The 22,752-nt window shown below is 38.3% G+C and overlaps 1 protein-coding gene across 2 annotated transcripts; it reads left to right on the forward strand.

Moving 5' to 3' along the window:
* The first annotated feature begins 205 nt into the window (after positions 1-205).
* Positions 206-17,189, forward strand: INPP5K (inositol polyphosphate-5-phosphatase K). 2 transcript variants are annotated; one of them, XM_029086992.1, is made up of 13 exons: positions 2,621-2,895; positions 3,116-3,223; positions 3,908-4,016; positions 7,159-7,275; positions 7,606-7,778; positions 8,315-8,426; positions 8,970-9,079; positions 11,358-11,547; positions 11,797-11,934; positions 12,470-12,553; positions 13,810-13,914; positions 14,962-15,044; positions 17,150-17,189. In XM_029086992.1, exons 1-13 carry the CDS (start codon positions 2,621-2,623, stop codon positions 17,187-17,189), a joined length of 1,644 nt encoding a protein of 547 aa, XP_028942825.1. The 2 variants fall into 2 exon arrangements, with proteins under 2 accessions (XP_010174329.2, XP_028942825.1); XM_010176027.2 differs by lacking the exons at positions 2,621-2,895; positions 17,150-17,189 and adding an exon at positions 206-228 and having other exon boundaries at positions 14,962-15,060.
* Positions 17,190-22,752: the final 5,563 nt, after the last annotated feature.

The raw sequence follows: 22,752 nt of genomic DNA on the forward strand, positions 1-22,752 counted from the left end.
CCTTCCCGCCTCCGTCACGCGCGCCAATGGGCGCGGAGCGCTGCCGGCACCGGCCGCCTCAGAGCTGAGGGGAGCGAGGAGGCCGCGGGGCGGGCGGGCGAGCGAGGCTGGGGCCTCCGCTGGCCCCTTGGTAGCGCTTCCTGCCTGGGAGCCTGGTTGTGGTGACGGTGGCGGTGGGGACATGGAGCCTGCGGGCCCGGCGGAGCGCGGCGGCGTGAGGGAGCTGAGGTGAGCGAGGGGCTGAGGGCGGCTCGGCGTGAGGCGAGGGGCTGAGGGCGGCTTTGCCCAGGACGAGGGAAAAGTAGCTAAGTCGTTACGTAATGAGCTGGGAATTAGAGAAACTTGTGTTTGTGCTCATTAACCGGGAGTTACACTAATTGGCGATGTTACGTCGTCGTATGAAATAGAGGAGAAAAGCTGATTTTCTGATTTGGTGCTGGAGAGGTTTCGGGGGGGTTTATTGAGTATTGTTTGGGACCTTGGGACTTTGAAGAGACCTACTTGGGTTTAACGAGGGCAAGATCTACTGCACTTGCTATTAACGTATCTAGTGCCTCAAATTTGTCGTTTTTCGTGAGGAAGGAGCCTGAATAAACCTTTAGCTTGTGCTTTTACGGTGTTTTTACATTACTCCTGCAGGTTGTGTCTTCTGTGGTGACAAGTTTTGGTGTCACTGTGGGTTGGTTTGCTGGAGAAATCTGCTTAAAGGGGAGTTGAGTAGCTGTCTGTAACAGGAAAATTTAAAAAAAACCCACCAAAACACAAGCAAATACTAATATTTACTCAAAGATCTTAAAATTCACCTTAATGCAGTATTATAAACACTATGACCATAAAAAGTTCTTTGCTATCGAATCATTTTGAGCATTAGTGACACTAAATAATGTCTCCAGTAGTTTGCTCGTGTTTAGGAATGCGTTTGCAGAAAGTGAACTCGAGACTGTTCTCTAGTGGCACTGAGAGCTTCCTGAAGAGTTTGAGCAGTGTCCTCCTGCCTTTGGTGACAGCTCTTTGTGGCATCAGATAAAAATTGGTGTCACTCCAGTCTCCCCTCCTTGCTGTGGACAATACTTGTATGGCCTTGTGCAGTCATCAGGAGCATCAGCAGAGCTTTGGGGCTGCATAATGTTGCAGGTTATTTGCTTTGAAGATATTTGCTTTTCCTCACTATTTTGCAGATATTTGCTTTTTCCTCACTATTTTGCAGATATTTGCTTTTCCTAACTATTTTGCAGATATTTGCTTTTCCTCACTATTTTGTAGATATTTGCTTTTTCCTCACTATTTTGCAGATATTTGCTTTTTCCTCACTATTTTGCAGATATTTGCTTTTCCTCACTATTTTGCAGATATTTGCTTTTCCTCACTATTTTGTAGATATTTGCTTTTTCCTCACTATTTTGCAGATATTTGCTTTTCCTCACTATTTTGCAGTTATTTACTTTTCGTCGCTATGAAGTTTTCCTTGCAGAAATAGTCATAACCTGCAGTGAGACTGAATTATTAAGGATGTTCTTGAAATTTTTGCAAGTGCTTTTTTCTTTTGGTGTATATTCTAGCCCTGCAGGCTTTGCTGTGTTCTTATCAGTAGTGTGCATACTGGGCACTTTTGAGGAATTTTCATTTCCATCAGTAATGATTGGTGACTTCAATATTATTTCAGTTTTGTTTAATCAGGTAATTGTCTTATGAAATTAGTAACTGGAGAGAGTTCCCCAGAGAGTGCTACATCTCTGATGGCAGAATTAGATCTGCAGCATACATAGCTTTTTTTTTTTTTCCCTAGAAATTTGTTCTAGAATAGCTTTTGGCTGACTTCAATGAAGTCTGACAAAGAGAAACTAGTGGTGACAGAAATTATGGATCATTGAATTAGTCTGGTATGCAAGGTCGCTTTCCAGCTTTTCCACATACATTGGGTGTCACCTTGAGCAGGCAGTTGATTGTGGGATAAAAATATGACCCTAATAATGGGTGTATTGGTGGGATTCACTATTTTAACTGTCAGTGTTTATAAGGTCCTTGTAGGAACCTAAGATGGATGAAAAATTAACCACTCACTATTTTTTATGTCTTTCTGACATGTAACAAGACTGATGGTAAACTGAATCCCTTTTTAGAAGCTCTGCTGTTGAAATGACCATTTTACAAAGAAACAATAGACAAGACCTCTGGCACACGAATGTTTCTGACAGTGCTCCAGAGGAGCAGTAGCTTTCCTTGATTTTTGGTTAGAACTGTGTATTTATATGTTTGGGAGCTGGAGATCTCATTTCTGCTGGCCTACGGACAGAGGCACATGATTGATTCTAATCAGCAATAAATTCTTTTAAATCTTGAGCTTACGGAATTAACCACATTAAATCTATTATGAAGAAACAATTCACTGTGTGAGGTAGGATGTGATTCCAGCTTTTGTAACAACCCCTTCAGTGTGGTGGGAGAGCTACAGTTTTTTTCCAGCGTTGCTGCATCTACACTTGTCCTTCTGCATTAGAAGCGATGGTGAATTTCAGACAAGTGAAAACTTGATCAGGAAGACCCTTAGCCATCTGTTTCTTTTATACTTAGGATTTTAATGGACTAATCCTTCAGAGTGTAGTTCTTTTCTTTTGAGCAAATGGCATCCTTCAGTAGCGAAGATTCGTTTCAAGATTCGACATCCCTTTCCCTAAATGATTTAGAAAACCTGCACAACTTGCGCAGCCGGTCTGCGAGTCTCGGCAGCACAGGCTCCATTGGCCGCTTCCAGCTCCGTCAGCGAGTAGCCCAGCTTATGGCTTGTGTAGAGGACATCAGCTCAGATGATGAAATTCATGAAGAAGTGTCTCGCACTCTAGATGAAGCTTTCCTTATCTGGGGAAAAAAGCTGAAGGATAAGTGGCAAGAATTCAGGTTTTGTTCCTTCTAGTTGATTGTGTTTGTTTTGGGTGTGTGGGTTTTTTTTTTTTTTAATGCTAGTTAATAAATAGATTTCTGATTGATGAAAAGTGATAGAAAATCTTTGTTTTCTGCAGATAGAAATTCTGTGGGGAAATCAGATGCTCTCAGGGTCAGCTACCTGTTCTTGTTTCGATCTTAATGTTGGTTTTGTGTGATTTTTGTTTATTTGTAGATTACACATAGTTACCTGGAATGTTGGCACAGCTTCTCCACCTCCTGATGTCACTAGTTTACTTCAGCTTAATTCACTGGGCCCAACTATGGATATGTATGTTATAGGGTAAGTATATGTTAGAGAACTTGCTTTGTAAGTTTATTGCAAAACTGTTAAGTCTTAACAGCTTACTGTCTGATTTGGGAGGGCTGTGCAATGTGAATCACTGCCTAGGAGGTGCTTTAACATTATTGATAATGAAAGGTGAAGGCTGGAGTTAGTGACTTAGAACAGACATGATTTACAGCAAGAGAATCTTCTTTCCTTTCTGCTGTTGTTTTGTGACAAAATATGGAATATCTTTTTTCTAAACACACACAAAGTTTTTGGCTGCTGTTTTCTTTGTTGGAACATAGAGGCATATTCATTTTGATATGAAAGTTATCCAAGATTCAGCATGCTGAAAAGAAATTAGTTTAAGCTTATTAGGCACAATTTGCCATTGTGTTTCCCAAACTTTCTTAAAATTTTAAAGACCTGGCAGTCGGGTTATTTGTCATAACATATCTTGAGTCTAGCATTGTCTTAAACTCTGTCTTCAGGTGTATATAAACTCCTGTAACTTTGCTTTTCTCAGTGTTAGACCTGTGGATGGCTTAAACTGCTTGTAAATGGGAAACTGAGCAGCAGTAAGAACTTTCTGACAGGCTGAGGGAGGTCTGTTCGGATGTTGTGGTCTGTGTTCTGAAAATGTTATGTGAATTCTGTCAAAACCAGGTGATACAGTGCAAGTAATCTTGATGTATTCAGCTTACAGGAGGTGAACTCAAGAATCACAAATTTTCTCTCTGACTTGGCATTTGATGATCCGTGGAGCATTTTTTTCATGGCTGTATTGTCTCCATTGGGATATATGAAGGTAATTGTTTGCATCCTTTAAGTGTCATGGCAGTGAAGGAAAATGTCTTCTCTAGCTCCTTTTTTCCCCTCAAACTCTCCATGAAAGATAAATTGATGGTGTTTTTTGCAGGTGTCAGTAACTTCCACGGGTACGTGTATGTAGAAGTGATTCTTCCTCTCACTTGTGTTTTCCTGGTTTGTCGATAAGGCAATTTTATTTTTTCTCTATTAATAATGTCCTTAATTTTAGCAGTAAAAATTGGACATATGGTTTTTAATTTCTCATTTGGAATAGTTAGGCACTTTTTATGCTTTTGCAGCTCAGATGACAAACAACAAGTTGTTCAGAGCTATTGGCAACGACCCGTGTAAGTGCTGCAGAACCATGTGATGGATAGAAAAATATTCTTGTGGTAATAATACATTATCAAGAAACAGAGTAACAAAGTAATTAAAATTAAATGTAATGTAAACTTAACACTCAACAGCATATTTCTTGTGGCTGCAATATCTCTATCTCTCTCTTGTTTGTAGAAAATTTTTTTGCTCTGTGCAATATTGGGGAACTGTATTGTGATGCTTCTAATGTAGTCTGCTTAAGTACCTGCTTTCACTGTAAATGTCCCAAGCAATGGCAGTGATTTTAGTTAAGATTGGTAAGGTTTCTTTTTCTTTTTTTTCACCCCAACTTGTTTGCAGGTTAAAATATATTGCATATGTATGTAAAACAGGATTTTAGTGGGTATATATATTTCTCTGAGGACTTTATTTTTGATTAAAGACCTAGAATATTTTGTCATAGTTTAAATGACAAGATTTGCCCAAGGAAGTTGTAAATGCCCCCTCCCTGGAAGTGTTGAAGGCCAGGCTGGATGAGGCTTTGGGCAACCTGGTCTAGTGGAAGGTGTCCCTGCTGATGGCAGGGGGGTTGGAACTGGATGAGCTTTAAGGTCCCTCCCAACCCAAACCATTCTATGATTCTATGATTCCATTCTATGATTTTTGGTACTATTCGGAGCGTAAGATCAGCCGAAGTACCAGCTATTTTAATGATACAAACAGTAAACATAGGAAGATATCCCGAATTTCTCTAATAAAGAGATATTAAAAGCCTTTTGAATGTTGTATTGGTTTTCTAAATCAAGCATTATTTCAGGGTGAGTTTGCTGAGATGTTTATATTATCTGTGTGCGAATCAGACTCAGTAGTTGTGTCGTTCTTTTAGCTGTAACTGAACAAAACAAAAGACCCATTGGGAATTATAAAAACCATCGCTCATTCTGGTGTAAGTCCTTGCTGATAAACATGCAGAATCTGGCTGTGGGCTGACATTCAGGCCCTGTGTACAGACAGTTAAAAAGAATTCCTCGTGGTATGCATGGTTGATTTTGAATTCTGATTTATAAATGTGGCACTTTGGACACACTAATGAATGGCTGCTGCCACCTAATGGTTTTCAGCAGCTTGATTGGCTCTAATAACAAGAGAGGACTGTCAGGCCAGGTCAGAATCAAAACAAGCAGCTGGGAGAGCTTATGTGAGGACTTATCTGGGAAGTTGGCTGAGGAAGAGAGGCTGTTGTTAGAGAAGAAAAGTTACCTCTTGTTTGCTGACCTGTGACAAGGTTGGGTGTAGAGAGGTAGTTGTCATCCCTGGGGCGTTCTGTGCCTTCAATAACAGGCTCCATTTTCAGAGTCTTAGGTTGGTTGGGGTCAGTCAATTCTTTCACCATCAACAGAATCACATCCCCTCTATGAAAGGTCTTTGCTTGATTTGATCAGCCAAGGAGGGTTCCGTTGTGTTTTGATGTCCCCTCTATGAAAGGTCTTTGCTTGATTTGGCACTATCAGCCAAGGAGGGTTCCGTTGTGTTTTGATGTTCTAGAGCTACAGAGAGGTTTCATATGGATCTTGAGAAATGTCTGGGGACTGGCCCATGGCAGGATGAAATGTAGCAAATAAAGAGACTGCAAGATCTCAATATCTCCTGAACATAATTATAGAAAGGAGAATCCAGTGTCTGGTCAGATACAAATATTTATGCATCATCTAATAATTGAGATCCATCATTTCAATACTCTGCTTAGTATTTTGTTGTGTTCAAGGACAATGAAAACATTAACATATTCTGAAATAATTTGATTATGTAGATGTGGAGGCAAAGAACGGAGGAATTATGTTTTAAATTTTGGGCTGAGTTTGTGTATTTCTCCAATACTCCAGCTGGAGGAGTACACAAACCTTAATATCAGGTTTTATTCTAAAGTAGCCTTTCTCTAAGTTCATCCAGCATCAAACTGAACTACAATTAATATTTTTCAATGTCTGTATTTTAAATTGAATCATTATCATTAAAACAAATACTTACAATGAATTTTGTGTCTCATGCCAGGAATATTATAGAGTTCATAAATTCTTAATGAAGAACATCTTTATTAGACTATTTACACACACACAAAAAAACCCCAAACCACAAAAAAACACAGTATCTGAAAGCTTAAACAGTGTCTTACGTGCTCCCTAAATATCTTTGTTTTGGAAGGGTTCAGTAAATCAGTTTTTACAGGCATTGTGGACAAGAGTTACTGCTGTTTGCAGCTCATTGTTTTTGCAAATGCCTAGGAGGAACTGTAGTTATAAGCTGAAGGATGTTTCAGTTTGAAAAATTTGCTCCTGTTGGAGCTGTTAAGATTATAGGTGACAAATCAAGGATTTGGTTCCTCATGAGCAGGATACTTAAAGGTAGAAACAAGAGGCTGGTGAGGCAGAAGTAAGGTCTTTAAAGATGTTTGGGCAAATACACATTTTGGGGTCAACTTCAGATTTCTGATCCAATGTCACAACTAATGTTAATTAGTTGAGAGATTAATCAAAATTGTTTATAAGCAAGTCTGCTGTAAGAATGTGTTCTTCACAGCGCTGAAATGCATTGGCATTTACTGTGTCACAGCACCGAAGCCAGGCTTGGCAAGGGAATTGCATGACTTCTGCTCTGGTGTTCTTCACCTAAAAGGTTCCTGCTCTGGCAGGGGGATTGGACTAGATGATCTTTTGAGGGCTTCTGCTCTGGTGTTCTTCACCTAAAAGTGCTTGTGAAGTCGACCTAAGGAATTCCTAATGCCTCCTTGGAAATGACCATTCCCCTTTTCATATCTCTTCCAGCTCTCCTCCGTTCGCATGCAGGGATTGCTACTCCTGATCTTTGTGAAGCATGTCCACCTTCCTTTCATACGGGACGTTCATACCCACTACACGCGCACAGGCCTGTATGGATACTGGGTAAGGAAGTATCTGAGACTTGATTGCCTCCGTTACTTGTGCTTATGGTGGTGTGTGCCTCTAAATGGTTCCATGGTGGCAGAGAAGATAATTGGTTTACTTAAAAATGAATAAACTAACAAGCAGTGAGACTCACTAGTTTAAACCTTGTATGCAAGTGTGCAGCACAGACCATAATTTTACCACTTTATTAGCTGATGTACAACAACTTATGTTGGAAGAAATTGTGTTCATTTAAATCTACATAGCAAGATTTAAAAATTCATAGGTGGTGTGTTACTAGTTATGTTTGCAGATGTTTCAGAGAATGTTGTTCATCTTCCATACCAGGGGAACAAAGGAGGAGTCACCATTCGCATGTCCCTCTATGGTCATACAATTTGTTTCATGAACTGCCACTTGCCAGCTCACATGGAGAACACAGAGCAGCGGTTGGATGACTTTGAGAAAATTCTGGAAATGCAGTTTGAAGGAGAGAATATTCCAAGTACCTTGGATCATGAGTGAGTTGTTCAGACCCTGTTCTGTCTGGTTTGGTTGTATCTGTTACATGGTAAACGCGTGCCACTGAAGGGTTTTGATTTTGGAGTTTTGGTCCATTGTTTTTATTTTAAATGTCTTTTCAGCCTTGACCCTGAATCCTGGGAGGAGAAGATAACCTGAAAGATTGAGGTCTATTTTGCAAGACTGTTCTCTTCCAGTTTTGAATTACACTAAATTTGTTAACATATATTCTGCACGTGTAATGTGCTGGAGAGCTTTAGAAGTTAATACCCAGGCAGTAACGAGCAAGTGGCAAGAATGCAAGGGACTTAATTTACTATTTCAATTCCTTTGAATTTTTTCTTTAGCAGCAGGTTATCCCTATGGAAGCTTATCTGGTACTACTTAATGTTTGTGTTTAAGCTGTTTAGATTAAGTAATGTAAGTGATTAGAACACCTAATTAGCGTAATGGCTTATATTCTATTGAATTCTTCCCTTGTGTTAATGGGTTCCTATAAATCTTTCTTGTTTTGTTTTTTTCTTCTTTTATTAAGTGTTCTCTTCTGGTTTGGAGATCTGAACTTCCGGATAGCAGACTTTGGCATACATTTTGTACGAGAGTCAATAAATAACAAGCGTTACAATCTGCTGTGGGAGAAGGACCAGGTGTGTTGTCTTAATCTGTTTGGGGGGTCGGTTTGTTTATTTTGTTTTGGTTTTAATGCATACAGACACAACACAGTAGTTAAGGTTACCTCTTGAGTTTCTGATTTCTATTAAAGAGCACAAATTCAGAGTAGTTGTGAGATCTGGCTGTTCACTTCTCAGTCATAAGCTCCAGTTAACTGCAAACTTTCTCTGCTTTTGTTTCGTTTCTTAGCACTGTTTTGCTTACAGTGCTTATGTGTGACTGAAGCTTTCTTTGAACTTAGTGGCTTGTGAATTGTTCCTAACCTTAATTTCTTCTCCTTTTTTCTTCTCCCAAGTATTATTTTTAAGGGAAGCTTATTCTGGAATTTGTTTTGAGTAGAACTACAAAACTTCTAGATTGTGTCAAGAGTTCTGGCAGTAACAAAGAGGCACTTCTGAATTTACCTTTTCAAATATGTTGTACTGGCTTAGATGTTGAATTCTGATCTCCTTGCCCAATTGCCCTTTAAGCTCTGATTTTTAAACATAATCTTTAAAAGTTACTTTTTATTTCTGCAGTTAAATATGGCAAAAAAGAAGGAAGCATTTCTTCAGGATTTCATAGAGGGTCCTCTGCAGTTTAAACCCACCTACAAGTTTGACCTTTATTCGGAGGTATATGATACGAGGTAAAAGCATAAAAAGATCAGTTTAGACATAGAATATTAGAGTGAATGTGGTGCTTGACTAAATTTTAGTAAGTAAACTTGAATTTCCTGAGTGCACTGGTTAACTGGGGCTATGGAGCTATTCTGTTAGGCTCATTCAGTCATCAGATCTGAATAAATGAATATTTCTGGCTGAAGAAGCTTGAGTGCTGATTGCATGAGGAAAGTAGTGAAACAACTGAGCTTTCTATTTAGAAAGACTAGATTAACAGAAGAAACGAGTGCTTGTTTAAGCCACTTCTTTTTTGTTCTTTAATACTAAAAGTGCCCGTTGGTCCTCAGAAATGAGCAAAAGGATAAAGTAATTGTGATTTTTGTTTGCCTTCTCTATTTAAGCATTCCATTTGATACTGCTGGTATTTGAAAATTAATGTAAATGTGTCTTTATAAACTATTGTAAGTTGAAAATGAAGTAGCTTAAGTTTCCAAAGTTTTTCTCTTGACACTAAAGTTTGTTGTTAAACGTTAGTCTTATGTTTCAACAGAAGCCTGAGTTCCTGTCAGGGGTTTTGTACTGATTTTTTTCTTTACTTCCAGAGAGCAGAAGTCCCTGTTTTGGTTTAAGTAAGAAGAGAACTTTCTGGATTTCATAGATTTGTAAATATTTCAGAATCAAAACAATGCTCCTTCCCGAGCTTTTGATTTGATTTTTGTGAAATATTTGAAAATCAGATGACAGCTGATTTTCTTCAGGGATTTTCTGAACCTGTCTGAAAGCTGTAGTGTTATCTACTCTGCTGTTGCACTTAATATTGGAAATTTATTCATTTGGATCCAAAGACACTTTGCTCCCTAATTGAGTGTGAAGAGATAAAATAGGACCATCAATAAATCCAGTTAACAAAAATTACTTATAATAATCCAAACCTAGACATTCAAAGAATGATTCGTAACCTAATAGTCTGTATTGGCTCATTTAAAGAAGTGTACATTCTGCTGTTAAAGCTAGCAGAGATATTTTGGTCAGATGGGGGATGATCAGTAGACTTCAGCCCTTGAAAAGTGTGCTTTATGGGTAGCACACGGTATTTTGTTATCTTTGATACTTTTTCAATGTGGATTTGGGGGTTTTGTGTCTTGTTTAATACACCATTTTTTCTAAGATAGTGAGTGTATTACCTTAAGCTGTTTTTTCTTGCACAGCAGAGCAGACATATGGCAGCTCATAAAGATTTCTGTCGGTTTATATAATTACTGGAGTAAGTGGGATATGGCCCCTTAGTAATTTAAAATCTTCCCACCTTATTCAAGGTGAGTCAGACTTGTGTATGGGAAGGGGTAAAACAAAAGTATGTTGGATATTGAACTAAATGACATTTCTAGTTTAAGATGATTTTGATATTCAGAGTTATTAAACTGACAGTTTTCCTTACACATCCTGCTCATTAACTTTTATAATTCAATCCAGTCCATTCTAATTCCTCTTCCATAGGGTGTGATCTTTTCTCCATTTCAATTTGAAGTGATACATCCATACAGAGAGTTGCTGTTAAGTCTTCCACTACAGAGAACCACGAAAGGCTCTTATCTTCTGTTGTTATTGATATGGTATAAAAGGAAACTCTGAATTATGACTACAGTTTGATGTGTTGCACAGTTGCAGGTTGCAGACACAACTTTCTTGATTATGGAATTTTTAAAGCCTTTTATTATGAGACAGCAATAGCTTAAAGACTTGAAGTACAGGCTGGGACAAGTTAGAAGAGCTTTAAATAAAGCATTGCTGTGTCACCTGTGATTAGTATAAGCTACCTAAGTTTGTCCATTTTTTCTTGTTAAAAGAAACTTGTTCTCAAATGTTTTGAATAATTTCAAACAGTGTTCAGACTCTTTCCTTAAGTTTATGCCCCTTTTCTCAGAATGACTGTACATTTGAAGCATGGGGCAGTTGCTGCATTATCTCAATGTTCTTGCATGTTTTTATGGAGTGTTTTAGGAGAAAGTATCATTTCCCACATGAAGCTGACTAACCCATTGAAATGTCCTTTTCCCCTTCATTTTACTCCTCTCTCAGAAACCTGTGAAACTTACCTGTGGTAAATGTAGTTGGGTTCAAATTAAGGAAACATCGGTTTTAAAGCATTTTGAACAGAGCTGTAAAATGAAGCTTGGGTGTGATTGCCTTCTTTTATTAATATGTATCTGACAGTCTTTCAACTTTGAGTAGATTTTGCACAGTATTCTTAGCTTTTGACAACTGTTTTTCTTCTCATTTCACTTTTATCTTATGCTTTTTCAGTGAGAAGAAAAGAAAGCCAGCATGGACTGATAGAATTCTTTGGAGAATGAAAAATCTCTGCCAGAATGCATCAAAGGAAGACGAATTCTCTGAAGAACAGACAATTTCTGTTACTTTGAATAACTATATCAGTCACATGAGCTATGGCATCAGCGATCACAAACCTGTTACAGGAACTTTTGGGCTTCAGGTGCTGTCCCAGTTATGTCATTAAGAAAAAGTTTGTTTTACTAAGTCTTGCCTTACAGAAGCTGGTTTTCTAAACTTTGTAAGTCATAATCTCTGTTTCATTCCGATTACAGTGAAGGCAGCAAGCTGCTTTCAGGTTATTTCCATTCAGTTGAGTGTCCCACAGCAGGTGTAGTAGAGAATAACCTGAAAAGAATGAACTGAAAGAATGACAGACTTGACTGACTTTAAATTCTGTTCTTTTGTCCAGTTGAAGCCTCTTGTATCAGATCCTTTAATCACAGTAAATCCAGAGGGGGAGTGGAGCGCGGAACATGATGTTCTAATCAGCTATTCTGCTGTGCCTGATTTCCCAAGCAGTGCTTGGGACTGGATTGGACTCTTCAAGGTGATGTTACCACATCGTGGCTCTTTACTTTAGTGAAGGTGATGAATATGACTGGAGGAGGTGGTTGATAACCTCTGTCACAGGCCGCTGTCATTCTTGCCAGTGTAAAACTCTTTGAAATAGTCATGTATCCTCGATTGCTGCTGGTTTCTGCATGCTGACAGTTCAGTTACATAGCATGTGAGCTTTTTCACACCCTTTAAATTCTCTGCTAAGATAATGTGGTGATTTATTTAAGTAAAATGGTGCAGAAGCTGTGAAAAGGAACTGTCCTCCCCTAATGTCTGCAGTTTAAAAGATTTATACAGCAAAGAAAAACCAACAAAAATAAAAGGAAGTCAGTGGAGAAGGGAACAGGGCTCTTGCACCCTCTCAGGAACACAAGATTTGTGCATGCTCTCAAAATCTTTTGATCCTAAAAGTGTTTTAATTACTTCAGTGAAGTAGTAAACAGCTCTCTCACAACTTTGGATTTTCTATGTAGTATGGTTTTAGTTTCCTTCAGAAGGCTGATGGTTTGCATCTTTCTTTGCAGGTGGCTTTCAGGCATGTGAATGACTATGTTACTTATGCTTGGGTAGAAGATGATGAAATTTCTTCTAACAAAGACAGTAAACAAGTAAGCCAATTATATTTCTTTCTAATGCAGTTTTCCACAGAGTAGCATTCACAGTCTTTTTGTTCCCTATCCCCTTCCTCTCACGGGTTCTGTATCCTCTTTCCCAGTCAAAGCTAATGGAGAGTGATATTATTGTTTAAAATCTCTCTTCCTAATTCTTATTAATTTTCAGTTAGTGTAACACACCTTCTCAGGTGTGATCATACTGCTTAAGGGAATTGATGAAAAAGCCATTTATTCCTGTAGTGACTTTAATTGCATTAAAAACTCCTACCATTTTATATTTTGGTCAGTTTCTGACACTGAAAAAATAACTGACCATTTTTTTTATCTGATTGTCAAAGTTGCTCAATGTATCCTAAATATTTATTGTGTGATTTTTGTTACAGTTGTAAGTCCCTAATGTTACTAACCCAATTAGTTCCAGATATCTAATACAGCTACAGATTAGAGTTTCTTAGGCTTTTCTTCATTTTGGCTATTGAGTGTTTTGGTCCCTCTTTAAAAACTGCTGTCCTAGCTTTCTAGTAGTGATTACCTGAAGTGTTTTAAAACAAACAAACAAAACTTATATTGAAAACAAATTATCTGTTTCCAGAGGTATTTATCTGAACAAACAGAAATTCAAATTTAATTTTGGAGGCACAGTGAGTGCAAGGATGGAGGAGATTTTCCAGACAACAATGGAAAGCAGTTATTTCTTGTTAGAGATTTTGTAAGTTAGCATCACGTTTACAACAAGAGCCCAAATTGTATTGTATCAATATTCTGAATCTCAAAATTTCTCTGATACCATGCTTTCCTATCACTAACTTAAAAATTGCAGCACTATGAACATTGTTATATCAGGGTTCTGTGAGCTGCAGTTCAGGAACTTTAGGATCTTCAGGGTAGTACAAAACAGAGGTGATGGGTTTGCTCTGCTGTTCCATTTACCAGTTTATTGCCACCAGGAGGGAGTTCCTGTCCCTCCTTGCTGCTTGTGTGGCCTTGCCCCTTCCCTTACAACAGCTCTGGGTTTCCTCTCACTTGTTACTGAACCAGGTCAGCTTGCTAACATGGTGAAGGATATTCACTTTTCCTTCCTGACATAGTTTTCACATGGTTTCATGAGTTATTTCTGTCCTCATCCTTATTAGCTTACATTTAAAAAATTGCTTATAAATACTAAATACCAATTTTTATGATGTACTGAATGTCAGAGACTGCTTTCTCTGTGGAAGTTTCCCATTGCTTACTCTTATTCTTGTTGACAGGTTTACATGAGTGCTGCCGAAATACCTGATGTAGGAGGAGAATTTTTGCTTTGTTATTATAGCAATAATTTGCAGTCCATAGTTGGTATCAGCCAGCCTTTTCAGGTAATTTATTTGGAAGCTGTGATTAACGTTGATGTGGTTTTTATTTCTTTTGCTTTCGTGTGCATCTAAACGTAGGGGTGTGCAGCTGTATTAATCCTGGGGGAGGTGGCAGCAGGAGCAATTGCAAAAAGGTTATGTGCTGGCTAACATCCCGTAAAAGAATTTGCTGTTATGCTAAAAGTAGCTAATTTTGCAACACATTGTAATGAAGTAAGACAGGTTTCTCTCTCTTAGCTTTAGTTTTTGGAACTTCAGGCTCTGTCAGTTAGGTTCCTAGTTTCTGTAAAGATGAGAACTCAACTTAAATGCAGCCAAGTTTCTGACAGGTTGTAAGTGAGCTCTTTGTGCTCCCTTCTGTGATACATTTGCACAGAAGTGCTTCCTGTGTATTTACTTGAATTTAGGAAATACAGGACAACTGGAACTCAAGTTACTTGTTTAACAGGCTTCTTTGCTTAATTTCTGAAAGGATGACTTCACCTGCACAGGGTAGATGAAATGACCAGGCATTGCTGCTTCTACACAAGCACTTTTTGCCCCAGTTGTTTTGTTTGTGTATAACTTTCCATGCTGTGCTAATGTGTTGTAGAATGATTGAAGTGGAATTTCTGCATTATTGTTGGATGAAGGGGTTTTAGGGGACTATGAAACTCCATTACCTTAGGGGATACAGTAAGGAAAGTTGCTGGGCTGGCTGGTATATCTTATTGATACTGTTCATATTTTTATTTCTATATGGGAGAGAAACATTGTGGAGTCCAGTATTTCAGTGATCTCTGAGCTTAATATCTACCACAAGCTTTGCAGGATGGTTGTCAGTTGTATGTGGATACGACACACTGTGTGCCCTTCTTTTTGCCTGACACAATGTTTAGTGCTTTTTTACTAGATTTTTTTTTTAATTTCATAATTGCTGCATAGCTGCAACACTTCAATTTTCCCAGTTTCTAGCAAGTATGTAAGATGTTATATAATGTTGCAATGATGGTACAGAGCAACACAGTGTTTCTGAATGTGTTAATTTGTTTTTTAACTACTGTCTTCTAGATTCAGCCTAACAGAACATTAATAGAAACGGATCCGACACAGGAAGAGAACAGTTGGATGCAGAAACCTGACAATCTGGAATCGCATAATGAGTTCTGAAGGCAGAAAGAGCATTTAGTGGTCCAGATTCAGGAGTCAAATGATTCTTTATGTCTTAGTGATTGTAAGTTTTTACTCTTAGAAGATGGAGTAAGACAGTGCAAGTAAGACAGGTAGGGTTGTTCAGAAACTTTGTAAGCTCATAGAAGATAATTTATTGTGGAAACAGATATTTTTATTATTACAGGGAGAGGAACTCTCTTGCACTGGATGAGAACCATAAAAATAGCACCTGATGAATGCTGTATGTTTTAAGGTGATAGACTCTTCTAATACAATGATTTCACCTTAGTAAGTTGCAATCTGTAATAGGTTTTTAGACTTGCTCCTTTTTTGTAGAGGATATTTTATTTATGATACAGTGTTTACTATGCTGTAATCACTTAGTAATTGATTTCCAAATTTTGAGTTTAAATGAACTTATTTTAAAAGTTATTTATTAGATAGAGGTAGTTAGCTTGTTTTAAAATTTTATTTGACTTTCAAATGTCAGCTAATTGCCTTTTGGGAAACACGTGTGGTGACAAGTCACTTGAAAACAAAATCTTTGGAGTGTGTAAATTCTCCTTTGGAAGTAGATCCCTTTTCTTCATGCCTTACTGATAACTGTTTGTAATGTTTTCCATTTCTAATTTTTCCAGTTTGAGATACATTTATCCAAACACACTTTTCCTTATTTTTTTTTACTCTTCTTTTATAAAACAATTTAGCAATTTGCCTATTGTGTTTCTCCCTCTGATTTAAAAAAGTAAAATAAAACCACTTTTATACTAGTACCTGGCTTGGAGTTACCCAGGATCCCACAATTGCTGAAAGAAATTGCTTAAATTGAGAAGTGCTTTAGCATAGATGAGCAGACCACAGTTCATGAAGCACTTGTTGGCAAAGAGCTAACGATGATGGTATGAACCCCAATTATTTTCTGTTGTCATATTGAATTTAGAATTCTAAAGCCAAATTTAAGTACTTCCCTGATACCATCCTGCTACATAATAATTGCTACAGTTAATACAAAGATTATGAGAATTACAGATGGGGAATTACAGATTCTTTCCTATGGCATAATCTGTGCTACCAAAATTGTAAATCTCTTCAATTTATAGCAATTGGCCTGCAAAATTTCTGTTTCTCCAGAGATGCTTAGACCTTAATGTATCCTATGCACTTGAGGGTGGAGATGGAACAAGAAACATTATGTAACCTGAAAGGTAGTTAGCTTCAGAAATTGTTTTGTTTCTTGATGAGGAAATGGAGATGTTTGTAAAGGATTGGAAGAGGCACCAAGATTCCACAGAATCTCAGACTGCAGTGCCAGAAAAGAGCACTTGTGAGTCTTCCACGTTCTAGATACACACAGCTTCAAGCTACCTACTGTGTATGGTAAGTGAAGTTAGTTACTAACCCCTGTCATGTTGATTATGGATGGAAAAGAGAAAATCTGGTTCAGGTAGAAGAGCAAAGCAAAGGAAGTTGGTGTGTTTATGCTGGAATATTGCTTCAGAACTGAATGGATTCCTTTTTGCTTTTTTTTTTTCTCAAAAATCCTTAGTTTTTTCAGGATTCTCTTGAGATAGAAAGTTATCACTTTGATATGACCTTTGTTTTGCAGTTACTTGCTTGTATCACTCACTGTATAAAATCTTCTGGGATCCGGGCATCTTTGTATACTGTGGAAACTATAACCTAGGTTAACTGGTTAGATAGTTGCAGAGTTGGGATTAAGAACACTTTGCCTCTCTACATTTTATTTAATTGTATCTCAGCTTAATGGTTGGTGTTGGGAACTGTTTCCAGTTGGAAGTAGCGAGGGCAGGTTCAGAGGATGCTGTGTTCATTGCATGGGTTAAAACTGCCTTGAGGTTTACAGTTTGTACATTCCTGTTACACTTTGGAACAATATTAGAAACGGTTTTCACATTCGTACCAGTGTTAGAAGAATTTGTTTTACGCTAAATCTTTCAGATCTGTGACTTTTCTTGGCAATTAGGGCATCAGACAAATCCCTACGGAATTGCAAAGAGCTTTCAGTTCTTGAGTTGTACTCTGTTTCTGATTTTACTCGTGTAACTGTATTGCCATACTCCGTACAAGGAGATTCTGTGGAGAGCTCAAAGAACGGTGCTCTTTGAATTCCAGACCACAGCTGGCGATTTATTGTGGACCAAGATCCAGTTTCTTCTAATCAGGGTGCATCTGCTGTTCATGAGCAGCTCAGAGGGGGAGCCATACAGCTGCTGTACATGGACAAGAAACTCAAGATCCTTAATGTTGTTTGAGAGCTGATAACCCTCTCAGTCACTGGACAAAGAAGCTGCATTTTGTAAACTAATCCTTTGAACCACAGGACTTCACTGAAAATGCCCACAGCAGCTGTGATTGAATCTGCTTGTGTGTTAGTAGGATGCTGCACAGAACTGTATACTTCTTTCTTAAGTATTATGCACACAGTAGCACTTTTGTTTACTACTGTTACCTATGGTAGCTTTTCAAACTATTCCATGACCTGTAATGATGCAATTTCTGATGAAATTTATCTTTCTTAAAAACACCTTTCATTGGATGTTATAATCACTGGAAATGTTTTTATACTCATATGTTTTCTTTTTGTGTACCACTAAAATAAATCCTAGCATTGAAGTGTTCTACATGGCCTCTGTTAATTTGAGAATGAACACATTGGTTTGGGTGGGGAGGATTAATTTGAGCATGGTAACCTTTCTCCTGGAAAGTTTGGTCATGTTTAATGTTCAGATACAACAATATTTTAGAGTGGAAACATGTCAGTCATAACATATGCAGTGGAAACATGTCAGTCATAACATATGCAGTATGGCTTTGGACTGCAAAAGAAGGGCAAGGACAAATACTGTTTTTCTTTTGGACAAAGCAGATTCATCTGATTTTTTTTTCCCCTCATTTAAATGAGTCCAGTATGAAATGGACTTTGGATGTGGATTTTCTGACCCTCGGTCCCCAGTGAGGAGGTTTTGATATTTTCCTTGTAAAAATGCTCAAGCTGCTTAAATTACTTTTTTAATTCTAAAGAAGAGGTCCTTCTAAATTCACTTTTTCACAGTGTGATTTGAGATGTCTTTTTTTTTGTCTTTGTGAAGGATCTGCTACGTTGTACTTCTTATTTTAAATTTTGTATCTTTTCATATAAATTTGCTATCACGTAATTTCAATCTAAGGGTAACTTTTCATAATTTCCTGATGTTAGAGAGTTTATTTTAAAATAGGAAATATGTCTACCAAGGAATGTTGTCCAGTATAGCCTTATTTAACTTCCCTATATTTCTGATTCCTAACTAACCTCAGGATGTGCAGTGTATCACTGCACACAGATAGTACAGCTCTCTGTAAACAGGAAATATTTCTAAGATGTCTTGCGTGTTTGTTCGACCCTAAAAATACGTTCTGATAAAGACTATTGTTTCTGCTACCACTATTTCCTTCTCTGCTCTTGGACACTAAGTGACACTCAGATGAACTTGTCTTAATTAATGTACTGCAGTGTTAAAGGCCAGTTGAACAAAGCTTGAATTAGGTTTTCCTTGAGAGAGGAAACGATAGCTTTTTTGAGAACTCTGCATTACTAACAGGATTATTTCCAGTGGCCCTTTCTGTCCCTGGATATAGGAATTTGCTATTTGAAAGTGATTGAAATGAAGCGATTTCTTTTGTAATACTGAGATATAGAGATCAGAAAATGCCTGGTGCTCATTACTGCCTGAATACCAATAGTTATTTAACTTTCTAACTTATGCATTAAGCAGATAATCTCCTAGTTTCCTTACACCTGTTTTTTTCTTTATACCAATCTTGAATGAGAACAGAGAAAAAGATTCAGTTCAGTTGCTTCAACTTAAGAAAAGTCGTGTATATGTGTGTGTACATCCCCCCTCCCTGTATTAAACAGGAACTGTCATCTTCCCCTTACCAGGTCTCTGCAATTAAAAGTAAGAACATCTCATGTGTGCAATCTACAAAGTAGCGAGAGAACCTGTGTGGGAGTTTTTGAAGCCAAGGTTGGGAGAATCACTGGAGGATAACAGTGAAGTCAGGGGAAGTATGAGATCTGGAAATGCAAACTGGTGAGAGGAAACGCAGAGGTGTGGGAAAAATTCAGAAAATAAGAATGTACTAGTACCACAAAAAGACGAAAAATGCAATAGCAAACATTTTAACCTGTAACCATACTGACAGTTACCAAATACAGACATCAGCCCCAGTAGGGAATGTTTCAGCATCATTCATCAACTACAAACCTCACCCTAACTGTGGTGTTCAAGTGTACTGCTTGGTCTCCGCAGAGACCCCACCATGTTCCTCTCTTCCCTCTTCTATTTTCTTCTCTCTTTTATATATGTTTTTTTTTTTTCTTCAGCCTCTTTCTACTTTTTTTAATCCTTCTTTCCCTTCCCCTTGTTCTCACTTACTTGTAGCCCATTTTCAGAAGTTTTTTGCACATAATTCTGGTATCTGTGTGACAGAAATCATTCCAGTTAAACAGCCCTCTTCATGTTCTAGACTACTGATGTTTGTAATTTCTCTGTACAGGAAGGGTAGATAAGATAGTCTAGGTATTGCTCCATGGTAGTGAGTAGGGTGGTTTTGTTTAGGGAAGTGACAGTGATGGTTTTTCTAAATGTGATAAAATCTTTTTTTCAGTAGAACCTTATATTGGGAAGTGAGTGGTCAAGGAAACAATTGTTGGACTGGAACAATCATGTCTATAACAGCTAAGGGAAGTACAAGAATAATTCCAGATACAAAACACAGAACAGCGACAGGCCATTTCTTTTCAGTTACTGAACAGAAAGGTGCTCTCTGTATCTGCTCTTGAATGACCAGGTACTCTTTACTCTTATCATCCAGGTAGTTTTTTTTGACGACTGGTATCATCTGGAATTGGTTTGCAGTAGAGCTGAAAATTCTAATTTCGCTGTTCCAAGAAGATAGAAGGAATTCTCCCCTAACAGCAAATCTTAAAATTCCTGATATTTAGACTGATCTTTTTTTCTTCAGTCATTGTCAGGTTTATCTGCATCTGTTGGGGGTCCTGGATACTGCATTAATGGAAGATGTGGCAGGAGTAAAGCTCTGTGTTTGCACTTAAACCAGTGTTCACCAGATTATTTTTCTCATAGTAGGAATTTTTTTGCAGTAACATGTGCAAGTCAATTTCCTCTGTCATGATTAGTTAGCTACTCAAGGATTCAATTAATCATGATTTAGTTCTGCAGTAATTTGATGAACTTCCTGTAGTTACCGTGGAGCAATCAGTATTTTCTATTGCTCTGTCTCTAAACCAAGTGTCTTGAAAGTGAAGATGAAGAATGTTTTCTACATAAAACCTCTTAGTAGATTTGTAAAGTCTGCCCTGTGATTGTTTCGTGCTAATACGTATGAAATGGCCTCTGCAGTGACTTGACTTTTCTAAGTCCACTGGGACTAAAATGGAACATCAACAAAGTTTGTGGCAATAAACACCAACATAAATTTAGGCTTCTTGGAACTGTCTTGACACATTGTAACTAGTGGAAACTAGTCTTGAACTTAATTGTTGTTCCAGCTCACACCTACACTTAGTATAAATACAAAGAGATTCATCTCTTCCTCTCACAACAGGGCTCTGAACCAAAGACTGCAGTTAGTCAAGGTCTTCTCCCAGAGTACTTGGGGAGTTCTGCTGCCGTGCTTTGAAATCGGAACTCTCCGTAAAGAGTAGAGAGATTTACTAACTTACCTTGGAAAGATGGAACTGCAGATTGAATGTATTCCTACAGGAGAAATCATCCGTGTGGTTAGTCGCAATGGAGAACGCAAGACTGTAAGCCTATTTTTTATTGTTCTCTTTTCCCTTCTTGTAGCGTTACTTACACGGTAACGGATTTAATCACCGTTGTTCTGAAGTGAAAAATGCCAATACAAAACCAGGAGACTTTTGCAAGACTGGTTGGTCATTGGAGTGGCTGTAGCTGTGTTGTAGAACAGTTTTCTCTCACTAGGATGAAATTAGTAGCAATGAATGTTGATATTAAGTGGCTGTGAGTTTAGAAATTATTAAAGTGTATTTCCTGTAGAAAGATTTCAGTGAACCAGAGTTGGCGTGACTTGCAGTTGGTGTTTGGTCCGGCCATGTTAATTCTATCAGAATTCTGGAAGCACTTTCAAACTACAAAGGATTTGAAAGAGCTTTGAAAAAGAGTGTTTTGATCCTCTTCAGTATCGATTGTTCCTGTAGTCTCTGGATTCATGCCCTGAATGTTATAGGAAGGTTCACACATCAGAGATTCAGTGGTAGAGGAACATATTAATGGACTGTTATTAATATCTGGAGGAACTGAGTATTCTGGTAGTTTGGGATTTTTATTGACCTTGGTTCAGGGTTTGTTTGTTTGTAAGCAAATGGAAAATCCATGAGCTGATTATTTCAGGTTTGACGTGGTAGGTGTGAATAGTTAAGAAAGACACAGTAGTTTTCTAAGAATAATTTTAGTTTTCAGCACTTAGAATGAATGGCCATTCTGTGAGGTTTGTTTTAGAATATTTTCTAACTGGATTTATATACTTTTTAATTAAAGAAGTCCAAAGAGAAGGAAGTGTGTAAAAACTTTTTAAAATTTTGAAATGTACCTAAATGCAACTGAGAATTTATATCTCTTTGTCATAGGTACTTATAAACTGTTAATGTATCTTCAGCTGTGGTGGCAGATTGCTCTGGGCAGAGCCGTCTTGTGCTGAAGAACAGATCTGTGCCTGTTGCTCCCGTTTCCTCGCATTGTCTTTCTAGTAACTAATCTGAAACTCGATCTGAAAATTAGCTCAGACGTTTACCCCATGAATTACACAATCGTTAGGTAGAGTCATTTTACTTCAGAAAAACCTGAGAGTTCTGCCTTGTCCAAGAGGAGATAGTGGCAATTCTGGTATTCTTTGGTTTCCAATAAATGCTCCAGGATTGTTACTGACTTATTTGTAGTGACAGCTGAGAACACTGGTGGGACAGGCATTGTCTTTCCCAGAGGGAACTGTCTTCTCCCCAATAGCCAGTGCCAGGATCCTGGGGGAGACATCAGAGAGAGAGAGAAAAAAGCTATTAGTTCAGCTTTCTAAAATGTTTTAAATACTCATTAACAGTCCATAAAACTGTAATTTGCTACTTTGAGAACAGCAGAATGTACTTGTCAAGTCCTGTTGGTGCTGCAGGAACGGACAGAGAAAAGTAGTTTCTGATGTACTGTGCTTGAATAACGACAGAAGCTGCTGGTTGAAGGGGCTTTAAATTGCTGTGGGAAGGGAAAGCGCAGGGCTGGACTGTTTCATCAGGTCACACGCAGAATTTCCCGTGGGCCTGGGCTAGAATGCCTCCGGAATTTCACATCCATGTGAGGTGAACCGAGATGGGTGTTGCTGTGCAGAGTAGGTGGTTGGTTACCTGAGTTCACTCTGGCTTTGAGGAATCGCTCCAGAGTTGAACTTCACCCTTTGTCCTTCTCAGATCCACTTGTGATGATTCCCACGAGCAGGCGTGGGTGGGGAGGGGACGGTACAACTACCACCAGTGTCCGGGCCGTATCTCGGGCGGGGGTGGAGGGGACAGGTGGGACAGGTGCGGCTGGCACGGGGAGCAGCGGGAACGCGATTTGGTTGATCAGCGGGATGGATGCTCTTGTCCCCAACAACGGG

The sequence above is a fragment of the Antrostomus carolinensis genome, unplaced genomic scaffold (genome assembly GCF_000700745.2).
Source record: "Antrostomus carolinensis isolate BGI_N321 unplaced genomic scaffold, ASM70074v2 scaffold36469, whole genome shotgun sequence".
NCBI classification, from domain to species: Eukaryota; Metazoa; Chordata; class Aves; order Caprimulgiformes; family Caprimulgidae; genus Antrostomus; species Antrostomus carolinensis.